General features: G+C 48.1%; 1 protein-coding gene across 3 annotated transcripts; it reads right to left on the reverse strand.

Moving 5' to 3' along the window:
- LOC144146096 (uncharacterized) lies at positions 1–24703 on the reverse strand. Of its 3 annotated transcripts, none has more exons than XM_077678034.1 (7): positions 24584–24703; positions 18382–18627; positions 16271–16555; positions 11019–11132; positions 6942–7193; positions 5392–5522; positions 1–4221 (listed from the first exon to the last, which is right to left on the reverse strand). In XM_077678034.1, the coding sequence occupies exons 2-7, from the start codon at positions 18526–18528 to the stop codon at positions 4041–4043; spliced, it is 1110 nt and encodes a 369-aa protein (XP_077534160.1). In that variant the 5' UTR covers positions 18529–18627; positions 24584–24703; the 3' UTR covers positions 1–4040. The 3 variants fall into 3 exon arrangements, with proteins under 3 accessions (XP_077534160.1, XP_077534159.1, XP_077534162.1); XM_077678033.1 differs by having other exon boundaries at positions 24474–24690; XM_077678036.1 differs by lacking the exon at positions 24584–24703 and adding an exon at positions 21004–21111.
- Between the last annotated feature and the right edge of the window lie 540 nt (positions 24704–25243).

A 25243-nucleotide genomic window follows, 5' to 3' on the forward strand; every position in this document is an offset into this window, starting at 1 on the left:
TCAAGGTAGAAGAGAAGCCTTTATTAAAAAGAAACGTCTGCCATTCACATCCTATCGAAAATGACACTCGTGTGCGTATAAAAGTCTAGCTCTCGTCTCGTGCATAATACAGCCCCTTTTGTGGCTCAACACAAAACAGCAAGGTGTTGTCGTGTGGACACCAAATCGGGCTGCAATGGTGCGCTGCTATGCATTGGCAGCACGACAACTTTCTGGCCATCGACAAACCACCAACGCCACGCACATTCAAGCCCAACTGGAAGCAAAAGCTCGCGTGCACACCTTTCGATTCGTTGCAGTCTATGGTCGGAAGCTTTGCTGCAGAGTTTTTCTAGAAATTTGCTTCTGAAAATCATTTTCACCATGTACACCACCTCTCTAGTGTGAGCGGTACAATGTACAGCAATTCAGCTTATACGTCAGTCGACTTCGCAAAACGTCGCGCAAATTTTTGTAGCGCGTTACCACACACGTCTTGCATCGGGCCTTTTACAAGAAAAACGGGAAACATTACAGTGTCTGGAAGCGTATAAAGTAGTTCCTGGAAATCGCATTTATAGGCTTGTTCGCACAACCAGGGATTGATACGATTCTTCTCGCAGGTTTCTACCCTCATCCTCGGCTTTTTTTTCTGCATAAGCCGTCATATATTGCTTCTGTTTGTCATCTCACACGTACGCATATATTAAAACAACAAGGAGACAGCAAGCAGATGTGACACAAACGAAAAACACAACCACGATCACAGATGCAGCTTGCGTCGCTGACTACACTGGAATGTGCACCCCAAGATAGGTTCCCGTGACTGACAAGATTCATTCCTTGATAATCGCCGAACAGTGGCAACGTCAAATTCTTTGCCGAAAAAAAAAAAAAAAAAAAAAAATATTGCTAGAGAACACACGGCAGCCACACAGCCTCAGCATAACGTGATGTTAAAACCTTTTTCCCACTGCAATGCCGTAGCTAGGAATTGGGCAAGCGCTACGAGCCAGCAATAGAGCTCGGTGGTTTAGCCCTTATTGTCTCCACAGCTAAGTAAGGCCTCATCAGTTTTCACTTTCAAACGACCCCAAACCACTAACAATGGACTATTCACGAGATACTTTCCATAGTCACGCTTAGGGAAAATATCTTAGGAGTCGGTACGCAGACTTAGAAAGGACGTCTGGATGCCCCTTCCTTTCAAGGCGTTTTTTCCTTGGGGGAGAAGCAGCTGTAGTAGGAAACTAATATTTCCCCCTCTGTTTAAAAACGGAAAGTCGGAATGCTGTTACAGCATTGGAAACTGCGAGATTGGAAAGGGATCAAGTTTAAGGTCAGGAGGCCTACTTTACGCGTAGCTTTTCTGGCCAATGCAGTCATTGTGGCTTCCTGTCCTCAATTTTTCCCCTCGCCTGGCACTGTTATACACGATAGCTGTAAAGCACTCAGCAGAATGATCGTTCAAATGGTTACAGCCGAGGAATTGCTCTTTACATGAACTTTTGTTCTTGACTATAGCAAGTTCTTGGCCTATGTTTGGGGGGGCCTATGTCACGTGGCCTATGCCACGCATTGCAAGTGCTCTAGGCTATGTGCTGTTCACGGTTTGACGGGCTGCATAAATTCGTTGTAAATAAAAACACTTCCCGAAAAGCCAGCTGCTCACAATCCTACTCACAGAAAAAACAAAATGGCAACTAAAGCACTGTGAAGATTAAATGTAACGTATAAACGGGCAAATGGCAACGTAACCTGCTTCACGCGCATTGCTTTTTTATAAACGTTCACCAATACCTGATACCACCATGTTCACAAGTTTTGTTCCTCAAGAAAAAAAAGAAAAAAGGGCTGCAAACACAACCACTTGATTTTTCAACTAAGACTTCCTGCGTTACGCAATCAGGCAGTGTGTTATTTATATTACTATCGTTAACTTGTTTTGCATAAAAATATCTGCCTAGAACAGCCTGATATGCACATCAACCTGGAAGAAATTTGCTGTTCTTCCGGTCCTGGCTGCAGCATGCCAGCCAAGAGGGCAGTTCATAACATTGCATACTACAGTTCCACTGAACTCTTTCTTCACCATTCAAAACTCTCTTTTCGGAAACAATGCCCCAAATGCTGGGTATCGGTGTCTCGCGCACACCCTAAAGATGGGGACAAAAAACAAAACACAAAAACCTCTTGCCTCTCTCAAATGAATACGAAGGAGGCTACACTTATGTACAACGTTGATGAACAAAACTAAATGGGTATGTTTGTTCGACAGACTGGATGAACGCAATCTCGTGACGAATTTCGGTGGCAACGTCGGCGCTATTCTCGAACACCAAGGAACAGCCAAAAGGTAAAAAAACGAATCCAGCAACAGGACGAAAGAGAACTCGAAACGAACACCTAAACAGGTGGCAAGGTAGTAGGTAAGGTGCAAATGAGGTTGTATTGACTAGCCTGGCACTGTGAATCCGGCAAGCTTCTGAACTAGACTTGCGTGACTCAAAAGGGCAAAAAAAAAAAAAAAATACAGACCGCACGCACAATAAGTGCCTACTATATCAGTAGAACTAGAGCTATGCACTGGCTGGAGCCACTAAACATCCTGCCATTTGGCAACATATCCACCTTTCTCGCAAATGTACAACGTGACAGAAAAAAGGGAAGGAAACAGACCGACGTTGATAGTTTTCGATGTGCCTAGAGCTCCGTTCAAAAACTAGCTACCGTCATTTCAAGATGACAGGCAAAAGCTGGTACTTTCTTACTAAGATAAAGAAAACCTAGAGTGCAAGAACCATTAGACACTGAATGGCTGGAGGAATCTGACAAGAACGCCTGAGAATTTTTCTGCGCTGAAGACGGCACAGACATGGTTACTATATTGAAACGCAGGCTTTGCGTCAGTACTATATGGCAGTCAGAGACTAACGAAACACCATGTTGAGCTGCCTATTTGTTCGTTCAACTTACAGCCACAGTTCCGCATTAGCTGGACAACGCATATCTACTATATTATTTTCCTTCCTTCCAACTCAAGCCTTAAAAAAGAATAGTAATTCCGCAGAATGATTTACTGGCGCTGAAATCGCCAGGAAAGAACATACTGCTACTGCAAACAGAGAAGACAGCAATATTTTTTGGTTTTTCAAAGAGCACAACCGGCATGTTCAAACACAAAGCAAAACACAAACAGCCTACGTGGCACAGTCTGCAACAAAAGGTCCACCAACGAAGTCTTAATTGTCCATGCCAGGCACGTTGTCCACCAGCTTTTAAAAAAAATACAGCGCCTAAACAACGGCAAGAAAGGTTTGGGCTTTTTTTAGCACTGCACATTGTACGAAGCAATCTGCCTCCATTTGTGCCACACATTCAGTGGCACTTTCAGTCAAACTCATCTTTTACGGTTCAATTTCACCCCAAACAAGGATTTTCTGTCTTAATTTTGACACTGCAAGTGTTGCCTGTTCACCATGTTGCTACCAAAATAGCCAGCACACACACTTTCTACCAATCCAATCCAGAGGGTAGTCCAAATTCCTGGAACATGAAATGCTATGCTGTGTGAGGAGGAAAAGAAAAAGGAAGAAGAGGAAAAAAAAACGAACACGTTGGCAAAGCCACAATGCTCTACTAAGCAGCGCCAAATTTCACACACACAAAAAAAAGTCAACACAAAAAGGCTGGCACACCCCTGATACACACTTCTATCAAAACAAGCGACAAAACTAGGTTTTGGGCGACCGAAAGATGTTCGTTGCAAACGCCAAGCAGCTTACAGGCCTTTGCAAAACCCAGGGGGTGAATTTTGCGAGTCAGCTATCCAAGTCCTGACAAGTGTGCAACCTGTCCTAGCACCTACCAGTGTTTGATATCGCCAGCACTGCTGTGAAACCTTTTTCCAGTGACTCCACAGTTTTTATACGAGGAATTGTGCCTCAAAAGCAAGCTAAAAACTAACAAGAAAAGGAAAGAAAAAAGAAACAGCTCTCACAACAACACACTCAACCGCAGTGCAATTGTCGCAGCAGCATTGAAAACACGGAACGGTGTCATCAGCGGGAGGTGGGAGACCGATTGGCCGTGTTGTTGGCCTCAGCGGGCTGGCCGGAGGACGGCTGGTCGCCGCTGTTGACGATCTTGCGGAAGAAGTGGTCCTCATCTTGAAAGACGTACGGCTGCCGGTTGTTCTCATACAGCAGGCCCAGGATTATGTTCAGCGCCGACACATCGTACCTGAAATGGGCGAGAGCACGCCTCGATGACATGTTTGTGGACACCACGATCCTATCGACAGAAGGGGATTGGCCAAGACGTGATCAAACAAGTAATCAAGCACACAATGATGCCCAATTACAATCAATCAGTACCAATGAACCTGTAATTTCAGTACATAACCTTACCCGACACTGAAATTTGTGGCTCTCCTGCATGGCTGTCTCCCTAACATGCCCGGAGCAGCACTCTTCAACTCCTCCAGTATTTACTAGTTACTATAACATTTTGATGGACATAACAGAAATACAGGGAAACAGCAACCAGAGTAGCCTGTGTTTCACGGTGCAAAATGCCAGGGTCGTATAAAATTTAAGCTTTACGTGAAAGTGCCTGCAGTAGACCATGCTTCAGTTTGCACTGTGTAATTGTTTCACTCAAAAGTAAAGGTAAAAAAATCGACCCATCCAAAGAAAGGTGCAAACGAACAGTGCACAAGACTTAAGGCTGCGGCCACATAAGTGCGCGGTCACTTAGAACTACTGTCACAGAAAAAAAGAAAAAAGAAAAAATTAAAAGAAAAAGACATAAAAAAGAAGAAAAAGAAGCAAGTTGGCATTGGGTACTGAGATGTTGGTTGTGGCTTGATGCGAGCTCCGTAGTAGGTTACCATTGCTACATCGTCACTGGCTTTGAACAATGGTGCTCTCCAGATCAGCAACTGTTTTTAGGGGGAAAAGCGTGACGATAATATAAGAATGATTGCACATGTGTATGTGTGTGTGTGATGTTATGAATGTACGATTCTGAGTGTTTTCGTTACCCAACACAGAAAAAATACTAATTTTTTTCTCCCCGAAGCCTTCGCTTAAGTGAAACGTTCCAGAAAAAGTTTTGTACAAGGCACCTTTGTGCATTACCTGAACTTACAGCCAACTGAAGGGGAATTGCAAATCCTTCATTGAAGTGGAGTTTGTTGTAATGCCGGGGGGAAAAAGGAAACCTAACAGTTTGCACGATGCTTCAAGCCATGAAATTACAGGTGCTGGTAGAGCGCACGTTATGCCTCACTGTTTTTACGGCAACCACAATTTAGAACAAACTCCTTTAGACATTCTTTCCATTGGGAACAACGTCCCATTCCAAAGGAGCAAAAATCCGCTGAATCTCCCTGACCACCCAGCCACCCACCTGTGGCAGCCCGAGTATCGGTAGAGGGGCTTCTTGTCGAAGCGGCAGCCCGTGCTCTGGGCTCCGACAGGGGTGATGCAGTCGGCCACCAGGGCACACCGCACCCACGGCAGCATCAGCCGACCCCGCACCTGCACACAACAACGGGGCAGGCGCACCTCCGCTTTAAAAAACATCACATCTCAACTGCTGGGTGACAACGTGCAGAAGTGAACCATAACAAAGGTGGACAAGGGCCTGCGCTTAAAGGGACCCTGCAACACTCTTTGAGCAGCGCAAGTAAACCTGCGCGGCGTCAAAGTCCTTCAATGCCTCTCTGGTCATGAAACTTCGCCGTCACGCTATGGGAGAGCTTCGTACGCTGCCCCGGGAGGCCGCGCCGAGGCGCTGGTGTTGATCGGACAGCAGCCAGGGGCGTGGTCAGAGCACGTTTGGCAGGGAACGGACCACGGAGTAAGATAAAACAGACGCTCGCCGCCTGATCAGCAGTGCGCTTTCGCTTTACGTGTCGTGGGCCGCTCAAATGGACTTACCATTTTGTGAGTGGCAAAAAAATTTGGTGCGAACGGGCATGCTGCTACTGCGTTCCTGACTGCCGGTCTGGCTACAGAGCAGCGGCGGCCGCCTGGTGCCCTCCGATCTGCGGTGGCACCCCTCGCGGTCACCTTTGTCCCCGTACGAAACTTGGCCGGGAGTTTCATGACCAGAGAAGCATCGAAGGACACTGGCGGCGTTTAGATTACACTGCCAGGAATACTTGAGCCAAATATTACACGTAGACGTGAAGCGGTGAGCGCACAAATTGCTATGAAAGATGCGGAAAAGCCAACCGCGCTCTCATCAGTTTTCCTCAGTATGGACCCCTGGCGTGGCCTAAACGACGTCACTGCGGCCATGGCTGTCCTATTGGCTGTCACTGGTAAACTTCGTGGCTTATTCGTTGCCTTTCCTGTGACGACCCGCAGTCACCGGCGCTGTGTACCAACCTCTTTTATGCCTGATCCTGTACGCTCAGTTTTGGCGTTCCTTTTGTGTTCTGAGTGACGAACTCAGTATTCCCCTTTCAACGAGAACACTCGACAACAAACGTTTACTGCTTCAAAAACGCCCTACCAGCCTGTGTGCGTTTGTGTGCAGGCAGCCATGCCTGCTTTTTTGTGGCGCTAGACTGGAAACAGACCCCGCCACGTTGCAGCGAAAAGGAGAAAACTCCCCGGCCTGTGATATATCGAAGGCCGCTGAAGAGAACCCTGCAAGCCGCCCCCTTCTCCGGGAGAGAGCGCGCAGCTTTCGTCGCATTGTCCACGGTCAAGTTGAGAGGGAACAATTATGCGTGATTTCTCATTGTGCATAGTTTCAGTAATGGTGAACGGATTTTCATAATTCTTGGGGAGGAGATTGCTAGGACAATAGACTTTACCCGAATATACATTCCGAGTAGTAGATGGCAAGTGCTGCAGGGCCCCTTTAAGACCCATTCTTTGCCGAGACGACAGATGCGCCGTTCGCCACAGAGATGCGGACGGCCCACCGTCAACCATGTAGTGTACCTGTGGGGAGTCGAAGAGGAGCAGGACGGAGGGGTCGACCATGCGCTGGAAGAAGAAGTGCTCGCGGGGCACCCGTAGGAACTCGAACATGCCCAAGTGGGTGAGTGCCGAGGTGGGCTGCGGCTGGGCTGCCCAGGGGGCCGCCAGTCCCTCCCGCAGGGCACGACCCACCACCCGCAGGGGGTCGGGGGCCCCCGTCAGCTGGTAGTCCGGCTCCACCCACAGCAGCCCTCCCGAGTCGCGCACCAGCTCCTGTCGCATTTCGTCGCGGCAACACAAGCGGTTACCTTTAGGCTCCTCCTCCTTGAGGCTCAACAGCATCGTGTGTGCAACTCTCTAGCTCACGCACGCTGGAACTAGCGTAGTCTGATTTTATAAGAACTGACAATTACTTTAAAGGGGCCATGCAGACAAAATACAAGTTTGGTTCATTGGAAACATTTCGTGTTTTATAGTGCCGCCGGCGCTTTTCAGGAAGCAAACGATGCTTCATTCACTGAAAAATTAATCAGTTTAACTCTTTCGTTACGGCAGATAAACGGCCAATTTCGTGTGCTTCCACAAAACTATTTTTTTCTCTTGAGGTAGTGGACACATTTAGCATTGCTATGCATATAATCGTAGCTTATAGATTGCTCTTACAAACACATACCAGCAGTTTTGTGAAAGGTACAATTACTTACAGTTTATTAGTCAAATAATCAGAAAAAAATGCACAAAAAAGTATACACGCAACGTATATAGGCGATTGTAATGAGACTAAAAATTATTTTAGGAATTCTAAGATATACAAATTGTTCCTACGTTTCTTGGCTATGATTCAATATATATATCAACGCTGTACACCAAGTTTTGCATTTTTGTGGGCCCGTCAACCTAGCGGAACTGACGGCTGTGCCACTCCTCGAAGCCACTCGAGTGTAGTCGGTCATGCATCCAAGCACACTTTTTTGTGTTCTGACACAAAATCCTTTTCACTGTAGTGGTAAAATACCAAAAAAAGAAATCCAGCGCTCTTGAGAAGTGTCGCGCATCGCTCCGTAGCGGTAATCTGACACGAGTGCCAGGCTATCATGAAGGTGATAATGCAATATGAGACGCGGCACATTTGGCAAAATATCCCCACCGTACATTGTCCAGACCCTACACATCAATGTGTAAAGCCGCAGTCGTCAGATATGAAGCCCGTTTTGTTTAAAAATACAGCCCAAATAAAGCGGACGCCATTTTCACACAACTCGCCACTACAGAGGGTTCAAATTTCACTCTTGGCGCGGTCTCTGCATGCGAAATATTAACAAAACATAATGAAATCAAAAAATGAGTTGTCAATAAATACGCCAGATGGCGTTAGTTGTCCGACAGGCGCCGTTTTTAGCTTTCGCGGGACATTTGCAATCATCAGACACCGGCGTCCGATGGCTTATGGCGCCGCACTGAGAGAGTTAAAATTTTGATTCTCCCACCAAATCAAATGTTTTTGCAACGTCTGCAATGACATCTCAAGAACTGCTCCACAGCCGATTGGGGAGACTCGTTTACCATTAAAAATACAGCCCAAATGGCGCCACCATACCGTGAAGGGTCATTTTCTGCCTTTGCTTTGTTTTTGACCATATTTGTACCTGGCTTCTTTCTGTAAAGGCACAAAATAATCGTCTTGTGAAACATGGTGTTAGCTCGGCAAGCATGGTTGCGTATGACACCGTTGCTTACGCCAATTGGCCAGTGTTGTCTGAGACAACCCGAAAGCGGCGGAATGTTGTGCAGCTAAAACAAGCATGGTGCGCACAGTGCCAACAGCAGTACGCATCGGTACTTCTATGTTTACGTGCACTTTCATAACTTCCACTGTTTACCCCACCATTCTTACCGCTATAAAAAGAATGTGCCCTCAATTTAAGCGCAAATAGCTCCTTCGGCAAATTTGCAGGGGTGAGACAGCTTAATCAGATTTGGGAGCAGTTTTTGGAGCAGAAAAATCTCGATTTTGGAGCAGAAGAACCTTGATTTGGAGCAGAAGAACGACATTTCTTGTCACCTTATAGGGGCCTAAAAAATCACATTTTTGGCAACTCCGGGGAGAAAAGTGCAGTTTCTAATCGGTTTTGAACGTGCATAACACTGAAACAGCATTTCAAGAAAGTTTTTTTCTATTCCACTACCCTTTCAAAAACCATTTTTAAATTCTGAGGCTCTATGCATAGATAGCGTGGAGTGCCGTTGGAAATGTCGAATTGAAAAACTAAGCAATTGCAAAGCATTTTTATTAGCATGTGAATGCAGAAATTATTATTTTTCTAATCCCACACTGGCCTTTCCGCACAGAACCACGGCAAAAGTTGCGAAAAGCGAGGTGACAGTCGTCGCACCCCACCAGCCCTCCCATTTCAATCCCCAATGTGCACATTCACTACGATCGTAGTTTGAGTAATGTTGGTACATATAGCCCCCTCCCTCTTGGCATTAAATTTCACTTCAGATAGATGAACTATTATTACTAGCGTGTAATAATAGCCTGTCCCGCTATCGGACACTGCTTGAACATTTTGCGGCGATGTAGCCTGCTCCGCCACTTCAGCAGTGTCGATCGTCCCATTCTCGCCGCTTGAAAGCTCGCTGTCAAAGGCAGCAATAACTCAGCGTTTTATAACACCGCAATAAGTCCGAAATTTCCCCTCAAGCACGCACCGCGAATCACACACAAGGCCGGAACTCGACGATATCGCGTGTACCCCGTTGTTTTTGATGAACCCCCGTCTTTCGAGTCGCGCAACTTCCCGCAACAGACCAAACGACTAAGTGTAAACCCAGCCACCTTCATAACCAAAACCACGGTAGAAATCGGCGAAGAGCACTCTGCCTGAACCACGAGCAACTTCTTCGCTCGGCAGCCATGTTTCCTAACCTTCTCCACACCAAGATGGCGGCGCCCCGTGATGTCGTTCCGGAGATACGGCGCTCCGAAAATTGCCGTATTGCCGTTTTTTCATCAACTTGGACAAGTAGTTTGTCGCCTCAGTACACATAAGTATTTTTTCTTTAGGACCTTGCAATGGTTTTGGATGGGAAGACTTTAAAATCTCACAGAATATAACATGTGCAACCCGACATTGTGACTTTCAAAAAGACTATCTCGGGGAAAATTTATGCGGGTTTTTTATTAAATGATCAATCAATTAAACCTTTACAAACAGCATCACCATTGGGGTGCTGGAAAATTATGCCGTCAGTAAGTATTTTTCCCCACTGAAACTGACGGGAGCGTTAAAATCCTTGTCTCTCAGACTGTTTTGGAGCAGTTTGGCGCAATTTTTGCGTATTTCAAGCTTTTGGAGCAGCCCGGCGCAGGAAAACACATTTGTATCAGAACTGCGCAATATGCGCAGCTGTCTCACCCCTGAATTTGTAAGTTCTGTCTAATTTGCATTCGCATTTTGGCGGCCTCAGCCAATCGCAGAGCTGGCACATATGACATCATTGGTTCTGTTGCGGGAAATGAGCTAATGGGTCACATGGCCATTCCCTTTCTTCCTCATTATATAGCTTATTTGAGCGAAGTTTACGTCAAAAGTGGTGTCAGTATGATTCTATCACGGCACTCTTTTTAATGAATTAGACTTGTGTTATATCTGCATGGCCCCTTTAGTGTGGCACACAACACTCATTGACTGGCATGATATTGAGGATTTACGTTAAATGACACCGACTATGCATCGAAATCTGATAGGTGCCACCTCAACCTCCCACTAAGAAGACTGTGCTGCAGCCACTAGTATCCGCAGCCGTAGCCAGTCAAAATGCAAGAGACAGAATTCCATTTGGCTCACCCTCTAAGTAGTGCAGCGTTTTGCGCAAGCTCGCCACAATCATAAAAACACCAAGCTGGTGGCACCAGTATAGTGCTCCCACCTTCGAACATCTCTCTTTCGCTGACCTCACGCCACTGCCTCGACCTTCCTTAGGCTAGCCAAAAGACATGAGCAAGAGGGACGAAATGTACCAAAAAGCAAGAGGAATGAAATTAATAGAGCGGAGGGAAGACCAACGAAGGAACAGGAGGAGTGCACATCTCACCTGAATTATGATGGGCCTGTAGGCGTAAATCTTGAGGTTGCTCACATGTGCTGGGTAGAAATCAAAGTTGAGTGTGCGTAGGGTGCAGTTGCTAGAGTTGCACATGCTCTGGGCCTGTGGCGCACAGAAAGAAAGCGGGGAAGAAAAAAGACAGCAGACGGTATCGTAAGAGCTTGCAGTGGAAAAAGAGAAACAAACAAACAAAAAAGCCTTCGTTGGGCGATTGCTCTTTCCTCCAATGGACTACGCACGAAACGGAGGCCCTTATGGGGCAGACCAATGGGTTGAATTAAACCGTCATATTAGAGGGACACTAAGAGATGAATAATGTTTTGTTTGAATAAAGGGATCATGCTGCTTATATAGATCTTTTTGGCTTCATTCAACGACAAACGATACTTCATTTAGAAGCAAATGGTTCATTCCCCACCCCAGTTTTCCTCCTATACATATATACATATATTTTTTCGCAATGTGTAAGAGCACGTCACAAAGTGAATAGACAGAGTGCGGACCAATCTGAGCAAGCACAAGTATTGCTGCAGTTTAGCAGGAGAAGCACCTCAATTGGACAGTGTGGTCAGTGACTTTGCGGGCTTGGCTGCGCTAACTGCCCTGCCCATCATTTCCATGCTTGAGCTTGCTTGCAGGCAACACACACAACAGGTGTACCAACTCGTCAGACAAAGGCATGTGGAAGTACAGTGACCCCTCAGGCGGAGACGTCAGAGCAGCTACTGGTTGCGCTAGCCCAGTTCACTCGTGTTGCAAGGTGGCTCGTAACATGCTTAGTTGACTACCATATTTACTTACATAATGAACCCTCCCCCCACTTTTCTTGAGATTTAATAAAAAAATTAAGTGGGAATATGTGTTTATCTCAGCACGGCTGCTGATGCCGTAGGCGATCGCAGTAACTTGATATCACGCTAGTACGCGCAGCAACGCTAAAAGCGCATTCCAACAAAAATAAATATGTACAGTAGCCGGGGGCGTGAGCGCAAATGCCGTGGCTCCCTATTTAAAAATTGCGCGCTTGCGGAGCGCCACCTGCTGAACGCAAAACAAACCTTCTTGCGTCACGAAAACGTTGTGGCGTGCAAACAAAGCACAAAACGTACTCTGCACTCCTTCCCTGCTCTTTGCTGTTCCGGCTGGTTTTGGCTGCGTGCGACAGATGCACTAAACGTACTCCACACTCCTCTGCTCTTGCTGTTCCGCGACTTCGTCATTACGCTCTGTGTTTTGTTGTTCAGCTGTGTTCTGACCTTTTTTTGTGCTCCTGGAGCACACCATACAATGGGCCAGTACATGAGCTACACAGCCGGTTTTAAACTGAAGGTGGTGGAGCACATGCACATGGTTGATGCACATGGAAACCGTGCGGCTGGGCGGCACTTCAGTGTTGACCCAGTGCGTGTACGCTACAGGCGAAAACGAGAGGTTTTTGGGGTGGTGAGCGGGGATCGCTGTGTTTCGTGGGCCCAACGAAGGGAAGTTTCCTGATGTGGGAAAAGGAAGTTTTGGAGTGCCTTTATGGCATTGAAGACCCACACCGGGAGGCTTCCCTTCTTTGGGCCCACGAAACACAGCAATCCCTGTTCACCACCCAAAAAGTTCTCGTTTTCGTCTGTAGCGTACACGCACTGGGTCAACACTGAAGTGCCGCCCAGCCGCACGGTTTCCATGTGCATCAACCATGTGCAGAGGTGAGCTGTGTGCCGACAACGAATGTTAAGCCGCAAATGACTGCAGTGAAGAGAACACCTCCATGGCGAGTAGTAGAGGGCCATTAGCATGTTGGGAATAAAATAGAAATTTGATTACATAATTAACTACATGTTTTTACGAAAACGGTAAAGCTTTAACAGCGCTTCTCTCAGCAACTTTACTGTATGAAATTTCAAGATTAATGAACCCTCACCCCAAATTCACGCCGCATTAAAAAAAAAAAAAAGTGGGTTCATTACGCGAGTAAATATGGTATGCACGTCAACCAACGTCACGTGTGCAAACATTAATATATTCAGTTGGTACCACTGCCAGCACCGAACGTCTACACTTTTGGAGTACTCGCCACTGTGACGGTAGCGGCCACAGAAACCGGCGACGTTATCCTGCGGATTGGATTTAAAATGCTCGCTGGAACCCAGAACACAACAAATGAGTGTAGGCACGGCTTTCAAAGCTATTTGTACAACAACCACCAGAGCAAACACCAGTACTCTTTGATATCGGTCTCCAACTCGCTGCGGACTGCCTGGGAAGCAATCTGGAATTCGTTTATCACATATATCTCAAGGTGTAGTATCTCTGGCCTACCCGGGGACTGAGACTGAACTGGACAGCCCCACTGGCGGCAGGTCGGGCTGTGGGAATGGAGAGAGAGAAAAGCACTTTGTTGGTGAGAGACCGGGTTCAGGATGGGGAGCTGGCCTCAGCCCAAATGGCCAAATCGACCTGTAGCGCCCGTTGAGACAGGGTCCGTTGATCCATGAGGCAAGAGCTACCCAAGGCCTGCTCCCAGTGGGTGGGAGTGGGAAAAAGGGGGCAGGGGTCCGTGGGGCACTCGCACAAGGAGTAGTACAGCGTGTCGAGGTTGCGACATCTCGGACACTCTGCGGAGAGGAAGAGGTGTGGGTGGGAGTGCTGCAGTTGCAAGTGATGGGGGAAGGAGTGGGTTTGTCAAGTGCACCGCATATGTGCTTCCTCTGTGGTAAGTTCGGCGTTGGACGGGGGTAGTGTTCTGCGGGTGAGGGCGTACCCAGTGACCTCGAGTGCTCTGTGCGTAAGACCAAGAGCAGTGCTTGCCCGTGGTATTAATGCTCGGGCCTGCTGATTAGCCACCTTGTTGGTTCCCACGCCGGAGTGAGCCAGAGTCCACAGCGGCATCACGAGCTGGTCGGGAGTTTTTTTTTAGGAGAATTTTTAGTGCCGAGGTTGAAATGTTGCGCTTCTCATAGTTGCAAAGCGTCTGCTGTAAGTCTGATAGGACGACGGTCACTGTTGGCATCTTGGTTACGGCAAGAGCCAGGGCTGTTTCTTCTGCAGTGGTGGGGTTTGCCTTACAGATGGAGGCTTTGATTGTTGGTTGCGTTTCTGTGGTGGAGGCGATGCCTGCGATTGTGAAGGCTGCTCTGTTTGGGTACCATGTCGCATCCACATACTCGGTTTATTTGTCTGGTGGGTAGTGCTGCGAGTGGTATTGCACGCATGCCTCTCTTCTTCTTGCATGGAAGGTCGGGTGCATGTTTCTGGGGATGGGCTTGACCTTGATTAGGGCTCGGATGTTTCTTGGTATCCTGGCTGCAGTGGAGTCGGTTTTGGGTGGTTGTATTTGGATTCGTTGCAGTATGGACATGCCCGCCATGGTCTGCGCCAGCCTGTATATCTGTGCCATGGAATAGGCATCGATTATCTCATCTACAGTGTTGTGAATGCCCAGGTTCGCAAACCTGGTTGTTGAAGCAGAGTGGGGAATGTGCAGGGACGTGCAATGGGCTCTCCTTAGTAGAGCATCGAGCAAATCTTTGTTCAATTGGGTTAGGTTCGCGTAAGGCAGGTGATAGCTGAATCTGCTGACTACAATGCCCTGTATGATCCTGTCTCTCTTCCTCTGTAAGGCCACATTGCCTTGAGGTGATTTTTCTTAGCATGGAAATTGTTCGTACAGAGTGTGACTTTAGGATGCGTACTGTCTCACGTGTCCCTCTATTGGCCTGCATCTGTAGTCCTAGTATTTTAACTCAAGACGGTCGGTATGTTTTGCCCTCCAATGTTAACTTTGATGGGTGGTTGGGTGGCCGGTTTCGTCTTAGGGAGATGAAGGATCATTAGTTCAGATTTGGTAGTCTGTTATGTGAGGCCTGCTTCGAATGCGAGTTCCGTGATTATTTCGGCGCCTTTCCTTAGCGGTGGCTTGATGTCGCCGTCGCTGCCCCGTCGACCCAGAGGCTAATTTCATCTGCGTACATCATTGATCTTAGTTTTGGGATGCTTTAGAGAGCCCTGGCCATTGGTCGAATTGCGAGGTTGAAGAGTAAAGTCGAGATTGCAGCTCCCTTGGGCGTCCCCTTGTCTGGCATCTTGAAGATTTGTGTTTGGGATGTTCTTAGCTTCATCCTGGCTGTCCGGCCTGTGAGGAAGAATTTAACATAGGCGAATGTTCTGGCTCTTAGCCTGAGTGTGGAGATTTCTGTGAGTATTGCATTGTGCGAGAAATTATCAAAGGCTTTGCAGAAAAGAAGGTGAATGCACCGCCTGCACTTCTGATGGTTCCAGGTCGAGTGCGTAGACGACTTGTGTTGTCCGGCCGCTCGTAACAAGTTTAGTTAACGATGCACATTAATGCGTCACATGTGGAACATGTTAATTATTCAGTCAATACCAATGGCAACACTGGGATGCCCACACTTCTGCAGTAACCCTAATTGTGACGGATGTCACCCCAGGAATCGGACTTAGAACTCCCGCTAGCGTCTGAAACACACTGAAGGTTTGCGATTTAGAGTCTTGGACTCGCCGCCGACTCCTTGAGAGAAGCAGTCTGCCAATCGTTTTGTAAAGCCAAGCTCTTCAGCAAATTGTAATTTTTTGTGTCCACAGTTAAAATACCAAGAAATTGCCGATCGAACGCACGTGAGCGTGGGCCTTGCGACGACTACCCTGCAGTTAAAACCAAGAAAATGCCGAGCACTCGTGTGTGCGTGCCTCACGATGACCAGCCAGTGTCCCCACGTTTGTCAAGCCAAGCATACCTACTTAGGGAGATTAGCCAAGATTAGCTAAAAAAAAAAACTCCAGTGTTCGCTGTAATTGTGGCAACACTTGCTTGGAACGAGAAAGACACGTCACAGCATAGGACCCTGCAAGGTGACGTCCAATGATTATCTCTTCCAAATCCAAAAAATGAAAGGAGCTCACACTTTATAGAAAAACGATGCAGTAAAGGTCATTGGGACAGTGAAGAAGAAGCAAATCAACTGCAATCGTGGACTTAAACCGTTGTGATGGTCATGACGGTTGCGTACAGTTTCGCTACCTTCAAGTATTACGCGTTAGCGTGAGCTTCCTTCATTTTATCCACATATCTTTATGGCGTGCAGAATCCTTGGACTACTTGTGGACTATCCATGGCGAGTCCAACACTGTACATCGAAAAGCGCCACTACGTGAGTAAAGTGCAACTTTCACGGCTACTGCAATGATCGGCAGTAGCAAGTCAGGCCGGGAACGAGGGAATGAGCACGCACCGTTTGCAGTTCTGAGGGACCCAGGTCGAGTGCGTAGACGACGACAGAGTGGTCGGGGAAGTGTGCCTGGCAGGCCTCGAGGAATCCCGGCAGGCGTGCCAGCTGGTCGGAGCCCATGGCTGTGCCCACCACGGGGGGCAGCGGCCCACTCTCATTGGCCGCTACCGACAGGACCATGGAGGACGGGGAGGGGCCATCTCCCGAAGTGGGAGCCAGGGGGGACAGGCCCAGGTGCTGCAGGTACCGCTCAAGCTCCTGGGGGTCACGCTGCTCGGGGACAACGTCCTGCACACCGCCCATTGCACTCCTTAGCATGCTAAAGTGGCCACTGCCATCATTATCATCATCAACGTCATCACTGCCACCATCCCATTTGTGCCCCACTGCATGACAAAGGCCACCTTGTGATGCCCTCGTCCATTCTGTGCTTCCTAATTGTGTGATTTCACCCCTCCACTGAGTTAATTGTCTTCCTTTACTTGTAGTCCCTGGAAGGATAAGAATGGGGCGGAGTGCATTCGGCAGGCATTCTCAAATAATGAGTGGCAGCCTACCATTGTCCCTGAAGAAGAAAGTGTATGGCAGCTGCATCTTACTGGTACTCACCTACGGGGCAGAAACTTGGAGGCTCACTAAGAGGGTTCAACTTAAATTGAGGACGACTCAGCGAGCAATGGAACGGAAGATGATAGGTGTAACATTAAGGGAGAAGAAGAGAGTGGAGTGGGTCAGGGAACAAACTCGTGTTGAGGACATATTAGTAGAAATTAAGAAGAAGAAATGGACGTGGGCAGGGCATGTAATGTGAAGGCAAGATAATCATTGGTCATTAAGGGTAACAGAGCGGATCTCTAAAGAAGGCAAGCGTGGCAGGGGGCGGCACAAATTTAGGTGGGCAGATGAGATCAAGAAGTCTGCGGGAATAAATTGGTCGCAGTTAGCGCAGGACCAGGATAAACGGAGATCTATGGGAGAGGCCTTTGCCCCGCAGTGGGCGTAGACAGGTTGATCTTGTAGTCCCATCTCTCTACAGCCCCTCTGTTACCCCAATGGTCCCCTCGTTGTAAGTTCTCCACATTACATGCCCTGCAGAAGTCCCCTTCTTCCTATACTATGGGAGAGGGAATGCCAAACTGAAAGGCTGCACAGATAAGGTTGGCTGTAATGCCTGGGGTAGTTGGAGAAATGACAGGGATGGTGGTTTCTAGTTGAGGCGGTGAGTTGGGTTGGTCGCCGTTGACTTGGACCTTACAACTACTCATGGCCTAAACTTCCACTATGTTTTCGGTGCAACTTTTTCCATTCTTGCCCGTTTTTGCCAGCAGTTGTGGATTTGAAGCGGTCGTCACTTTGCTGAGCTAACTAGGAAGCTGACGTGGTACAGCAGTTTCAGAATGCTCGCTCTGAAGTATGGCCACATCGCAGCGAGTTTAATACACTTCTGTCCACTGATGCTGCGCAAACAAATTTAGAACGGCATATCCTTCTATGAGGTCATCTACACAGAGGCAATGAGAATGGGGCGCAGGCCAAAAGGCAGCATTGGGATTACTGGCCCGCTTTGTTCCAGGCAATACAATTCACCAATAAATTTCGAACAGCCTGCACCTTTTTCATTTTCTACGCAATTATCCTGAACAGCCTTTTTGCACGGCACTCAGCTTTAAGAGAACACACAAGGAGTAGCAGTTGTTAGCGTTTCCCTCAGTGCTTTTCAGTGACAGTACACAATGCAGCTCTCTACGCATCATAAAATACTTGCAGTAAAGCGCCTCAAATCCGCACACAAATTGTGCCCACCACTACGGTGGCAGCCACACCTGTTGCACAGAGAAAACAAGAGCCTGTCACGCAATTCACGCGTCATTTTAAAAGTAACACCACCGGTACGAGCTATTCTTGTTAACTTCAGTAGGACAAACAAAGCACGGAGAAGCAAAACCCACCTCGCAACTTCAACGAGCCATTTTAAAGAAGACACACTGGGTCACAATTCGGTGCCACCGAATTCTCGAACCTATCAAGCAGCTTCGCAACTTCAAACATCGTTCCAACACGCACGTTTGGGAGGGAGGTGTGGATGCTCCTCCGGAGAGAGTGAGTGAACCCACCTTGAGGTTGTTCTTGAGGTTGCTGAAGTGGCGGTGCGTCTCTGAGACGAGCCCGTCCAGGGCGGGCTTGGGGTCGCCATAGAGGCAGATGAGCACGCTGGTCACCACAATGCAGGCCACCAGCACCAGGAAGCTCTTGGCGCGCATCGGGAGGCATCCGCAGGCGCTCGCTCTCTCTCGGGCCGAGGGCTCAGCTCATGGACGCCCAGGGGCTGCCCCGGTGCCGCTCCTCCTCAGGCACGCATCCTGCAGAACAGCGGGGGGAACAACAGTGAGCCTTGGGGAATACCAAGTTCACTGGATGTAGCACCTGTCTTGCAAGCGTTTTCACGAATCCTGCAGAACAGCGGGGGGAACAACAGTGAGCCTTGGGGAATACCAAGTTCACTGGATGTAGTACCTGTCTTGAAAGCGTTTTCACGACCCGATTATTTTTTGGTCGAAAGTGCTTTTTGGATGAAGCAGGCGGGTCATAGCCACTATCAACGATTTTGGTGCAATGTGCGTGTCACCCTTCACAACCTGGGCTGGCTGTGTAAAAAAAAAAAGTGTGTCGATTATTCTAAGGGGTTATGCAGTGCAAGCTGAAGTGGAACGTCTTGAGAGCTAGCACACTCTGACCAGTGGCAGAAACAAGAATCGGCAACAGGTGCCACTCCTCTCGCGCGATTTAGTATGCCACTGCACCCATTCCGGAGGCCAGTTGAGGTCTAGTCCTGTGGCTACAATGTCCATACAGCTACTGCCAACACACAGGACGCACCAGAGGTAAAAAGATGCAGGCACAGGATGTAGGGGCAAATTTGCCACGCTTGCACCAAACTATTACTATCTCTCGCAAGTCCCAGATGACCATGGGATACCTTGTATGGTGCACAAGAAACATGGCTAAAAAGCTTCCGTTACAGCTCGCATTTGTTTTTTAAATTGGCTGACAACATCTACCACAACTATGACAGTCATTTTGGAGGGAAAAGAAGAGAGAACTGCACTAGCACATGTTGCAATGCAACGGCTTATCTATTTCGCTCGCACGCTAGCAGTCACAAGAAATGTTGTGGGTATCTTCCTGTTTTACGGATAGTCCGCTGGTAAGGTAAACTAATCTGCCTAGACCAAAAGAGCAGAGAGAACTGATAGCAAAGGGAGCTGAACATTTAAAGATGCAGAAACAAATATTTTCGTGCACCAGTTCAGTACACACACACACACCCATACATATACAGGGTGTTGCGACGATAATTGGAACACTTTGAAAATTTTTCCTGAGCGAACCGCGGCTCTGTTCGCACTCAAACTTGCCACTAAGGTCGCATTTTGTGGCCTATTTTGTTTGATACCGGGAACAACGATGGTACTTACCTGTGTATTCTGAAAATAAATAAAAACGATTTTCGCCTATGGGAAAACGGCAGCTGATTTGGATGTGCAAGCCAGCGCCAGTTGATGTTGGAACGACGGAACCACCTGGGGTATGCAGAGCGAAACGTACGTTTGGGATTCACGGTAGGAAGGAGCCAAATGGTGCAGCGGACGATCAGAAAATGCACCTAGGAATGAGCCAGCAGATGATAAGAAAACCCGGTTTTCAGCTCGCACGTCCAAATCAGCCGCTATTTTTCCATAGGCGAAAATCCTTTTTGTTTATTTTCACGATAAACAGGTAAGTACCGTCGTCGTTACCAGTCAAACAAAATAGACCACAAAATGGTTCGCTCAGAAATTTTTTTTAAAGTGTTCCAATTATTGTCGCAATACCCTGTATATTTGTTATAAGAGATAAATTTTCCTCTAAAGTTAATGGCAGTGCAGACAGGTTGGTTATACTGAAAAACGGTTAGAAAGGTGGTCTGGAAGTAATGTGGTTGAATTTGCTCGTCCTACCCAAGAAAACTATTAGCACATTGATGCTGCAAGTTTGCGATCTAACCTGACCGTGCCAGGCCTTCCAGCCTGCCGACCACCCCGGAAGAAAGACACTGTCATGAGACAGTACACAACTATCAGTTTTAACAAGGCTGCACATCACAACGCTTGCATTCAATTGACAACACGACACCATCAAGTTCACTCGAAAGGCACACTGTTTACCAACTGAACCATTCCAAAAAGGTGACGCTTTCTATACGACGTTTTACATTGAAAATATTTTGCCAAAATTTAAGAATTTGTTTAATTCACTGGTCAGAAGTTGCTTCACACAGAGCTATGCCTGAATGATTTCATTTCTCTGGAACTTGGCACAACAATGTAGTTTAATTAAATAATTTAACGAAGCTGTTACTTCCAATATTAACTGCGCATAAAATATTTTTGTACAACACCCAGGAACTTCTGAGTAATTAAACCAGGAAGAACTGCTACAACCGGAAAGCCTTAGTTGGAAGAGAAAAATATTGTGCAGGCTACAGCTGTGGCCCGAACAGCGCACAATGCTTTTCTGTTACGCTGACAGAAGCACACTATCGTGACGTGCAAACCAGGTCAGTACATACAATCAGCAGCGAATGCAAACACACATCTGTTCCTTGTGTAAATCACAAAAACAAATATGAACGTGTGTAGGGAGCCAGCTGACAGCCCCGGACGCTTTGCGAACATGCGGCCCTACAGCAAACGCACCTGTTGCGAGAGCAAGGATGAAACGGCGACGCTTAGCCAACTTCTTCCTCGGAAACTCGCTTCAGTTACGAAAACCAACGCGCTTCAACCGCGAGACCTTCACACGCCTCTTTCGGCAGCGCAGTCATGGATCGCGACAGCAGCAGCGCCTATTCGGCGTGACCGATACGCTGCGAACACCTGCTGAGCCCAGGGTGCCGTCGAGACACTCGAAAAACGCTCCGGCAGCTGTGCGCGTCTCCTCCTACTCGGGGCCCGAGCCCGGGACACCGTGAAAAGCTCCTAGCAAGACAGAACGTCCTTGGAACCCTCCCAAATTCTTCGCTCGCGATACAGGGCGCAAATTCCGAGTCAATACATGTTTAGAGAAAATAAAAGCACACAACAGCGCTGACAGCCAGCTGCTTCGTGGTGACGGCTTCACGCGCAGTCCTTGCCTCGTGCTACACTGCCACCGGTGTTAAGTTATAGGAAGTGGATATTTTGCCGGCAGCCGGCATTTTTTTCTCACGGGAATTATGCCGGCAGTGTCGTCCGATTGGCTGGCTCTTTCTTTGACGTCAAATTTCCGGTTCCGGTTTTTTTTTTTTTTTTTTGCCGGCTGTCCGGCTCTTTCATAATCCCGTGCGCGGACATCGACTACCTCTCAACTTAACCCGCGGAAATGATGTAGTCGTCGGGCGACGATTCTGTCGAGGCTTCCTCATCGGCGTTGATCAAGCCACCGTCGTTTGCCACTGCACCTACGGAAACGATGACACCGTCGGGCGAAGACGTCGCGTGTAGGTGATCGGTTCACAAGTTTTGCCGAGCTTGAAGCGAAGATAAAAGCCTACAGCCAGGCCCACTTTGTGCAGCTACCATCGTAACTGGTAGAGTGCCATCAAAATTACAGGAGCAGAAAATGACCTAAGCTTTCTGGTCCTGTTAACTGTGCCGGCAGCTGGCATTTTTTACGGGGATCGAGTGCACGTCCCTATACATGATACATGGCCGGCAGCAGGAGCCTGTTGAACTGACTGAGTATTTCTTTCTCTATGCTGACGGCAACATGTATCCCTACGTAACGGCTGCCGACACAGCCAACACAACGGTAGGTCCACCGTCGCAAAGGGTTAGTGCTGGCATTACATTTCAGGACTGCCGGATATTTTGCTACATCAGACAGTGCTGACATCAAATCCCGGGATTCCTGGGTTCTGCAGGACGGGCTTGTGCTGCTAAGGGCTCTAAGCTGCTTGTCCTGCTTTGGTGTCCTCCACATAACTCCTAATTAGTGGCATTATTACCACATGTGTGCGCTCACCAGCGCACGCACAAGAAACATGCGTGCGGAGCGCTTAACTATAGTTCAGACCACAAGGTACTATGGAGGCTATATTGTTCTCAATAGAGCTGAGGCACCAAAATCACCGTGAAGGGGGTTTTGAAAGGACCTTTCAGTCTCCTGTCTCGGCAGGTAGAACCGGAAGCCCCGGCCCCTATTCTCGCTTTCCTTCGCGGTAAGTTAGGCGCCCTCAGTGGGCGCTCAATTGACAACAATGTAGCCTATAGAAATACAATACAGGGAGAGGCATAACAGAAACCACATGTGAGCGTCGAAATGCAAGCGCCCAAGAAGAGCTAGGGACGCATGAGCGCCAACTTTCCGGAGCGCGCGTGCTAAATAGGACTCGCGCGTGTGCGAGAGCCTCCATGTGCGAGAGAGCGAAGGAGAGAGAAAAAAAAAATCCGAAGAAAAACTATAATAGAACCCACAGCAAAAAAAAAATGGGGGGGCGGGGGGGTATGCGTAGGGTTAGTGGACACGTGATATTTTTTCGCTCTTGCACTCATGCTCATGCAGATGCAGAAAGCCGCCCCTTTCACCCTAAGCATTACCTGTGGCAAGAAGAGTACAAGGCTGCTCAAATCAAGAGACTTGCAAATATTTTGAACGCAATTATTAGTACGGTATTACTACTTTTATCTGAACGGACAAAGTTAATAATATGTACGTTTACTGCTGCAGTCTTTGATGGTATTTTGATTTCAGTATTTTTTACGAGGAGAACTCACCGATTGCGCCATGTGTCCAGAATGAACTCTGCGAGAAGAGCGCGTCTAAACTTTGAGCAGACGACATGTGCACTAACGGTTTCGCCACCCTGCGTTTCATTTCAGCCATGTAGGCTGCATAATTTATCTGTGCTTGATTTATTTTCGTACATTTACTATTGTTTTTAAAAATTGTTTCCCAAAAAAAGATCTTAGGCTGCGTTTCGAGCCTTTGTCCCTCAGCGGTTTGTACGTGTGCTGTTCCCCGGCGCGCGCATATGAGCCAGGAGGCGAGTCGCAGTGATACAATTTGTTTACTTTTGCTGCGGACAACTTGCGCAGCTTCCACCGCATTGCACACTATAAATTTGAGGGAAAAGGATCTTGAGGGCCTGCCCACATAGCATTTTACGGCTCGTATGGCAGGCCTGCGCGCGGTGAGCTCCTGTGACCGGACATTATCAGCACTGAGTCACTGAATCTTTCCGGATTTGGCTCTGAATATCCTGAAATTATTTGAAAAAAAAACATTAAAACGTTAAAACTACTTTGATTCGTTATTCGTATCCGGCGTTATCCTGAAATGTAATACCAGCATCCAAACCTTTGCGACGGTCGGCATATTTAACAGGCGTAGAAACTGTCGGCATAATTAACGACATAGTGTGTCGGAAGCCGGTACGTGCAATCACCCGTAAAAAATGCCAGCTGCCGGCATAATTAACAGGACCAGAAAATGCCGGTTGCCGGCATAACTTCACAACGGGCGGAAAATGCCGGCTGCCGGCATTTTCCGCTTTTGTAATTTTGCCGGCACTTCGCCAGCTGCGATGGTAGCGCCACCGTTGTGCCGGCATAATTCCCGTGAGAATAAAATGCCGGCAGCCGGCAAAATATCCACTTCCTAAGTTATAAATAGGTGCCTCTGCAACATCTGTCACCCAAGCTAATCGGGTCCGAGGAGGCGCGCTCGGACAGCGATGTTAAGTATAAATAGAACTTTCAAGGGGACCGCCCGGGCTTGACGAACGTTGTGACTACTGCTTCGGCTGAGCACGGCCATAGCTATGGCACGGCAATGTAAATGCAGAGCGCCAGCGTATTTAAGAACGTCTAGCCGGCCTGACGTATTGATGTGCTCGCGTTGCCGATTGTTCGTGCAGATATCGCAATGCTTTGCACGCATTTCCTGTCGGCGCGCCGTAGAGTACCGAACACTGGAGCCCCCGATCGAAGCTCCGAGCGATCCACTGAACCGTAAAATGACGCACGTTTTTCGGTTGAAACCTCGAGCTAGCGCGCTCGTGAAGGCGTCGCCGCACATCCAAGGACAAGCACGGTATTATTACGCGCAACGAAATGAGACATGGAAAATGCGTGCGCCGGAAAACAAACGCGCTGTTTGGAATGCCACCGAATGGCTCGGAAGTCACCTCGACAGCAGCAGCAGCAGCAGCTAAGCGAAGCGGGGTTCGAGTCAGGATTCTCTCTCCAGGAACTCCGGGCCAGGATGCATCGAGTTCACGCAGCCACATTAACTTACACAGAGGTCCGGGCACGCCAAAAGTCACGCCTTTTCGACAACGTGAAAAATTCACCACCAGCACGGGTTGCTCGACGGACAAACCGGCGAGCTACGCAAACGCTCAATGCGCGTCTTTCACTGCAGGTGTCGCCACCGTAGCGGTACCAAACCCCCCTCTTGCGAAAAGGCGCGGGCGATACGAAATCAGTTAGCTTTCGATTCCGAACAGACCGCCGGGGTGATTACCTAGATTACCAAGGAGAACCCAATGAAGTCTTGGACGAATCCGTCACCATGCAAGAAATGAAGACTGAGCTTGCCAACATGAGGAAGGATACAGCTCCGGGACCAGACCTAATTACAGCGCGAGTGCTGCCTACAACCTAGGCGAAGCAGACATTCAAGCTTTGGTCGACCATTACGGGATTCCTGGTTCGTTACCGCAGCAGTGGAAAACAGGGAAAATTTGGTTTATCCCGACACCGGGAAAGGACTTGAAGGTAAAGAACCTCAGGCCCATCTCGCTCGCATCCTGCCTAGGGAAACCTTTCGAGCAAGTAATCAACAATCGATTTCAAAAATTTCTCGACGGCACAGACCAATTCCAGAATACACAGTTCGGCTACAGACCACATCTATGCACTTCCGATGGGCTTCTGCAGGTATACGGGGACGTAC

This window comes from Haemaphysalis longicornis, unplaced genomic scaffold (assembly GCF_048455015.1).
Source record: "Haemaphysalis longicornis isolate Haplotype H1 unplaced genomic scaffold, Haemaphysalis longicornis Haplotype H1 scaffold_7, whole genome shotgun sequence".
Classification (NCBI taxonomy): Eukaryota; Metazoa; Arthropoda; class Arachnida; order Ixodida; family Ixodidae; genus Haemaphysalis; species Haemaphysalis longicornis.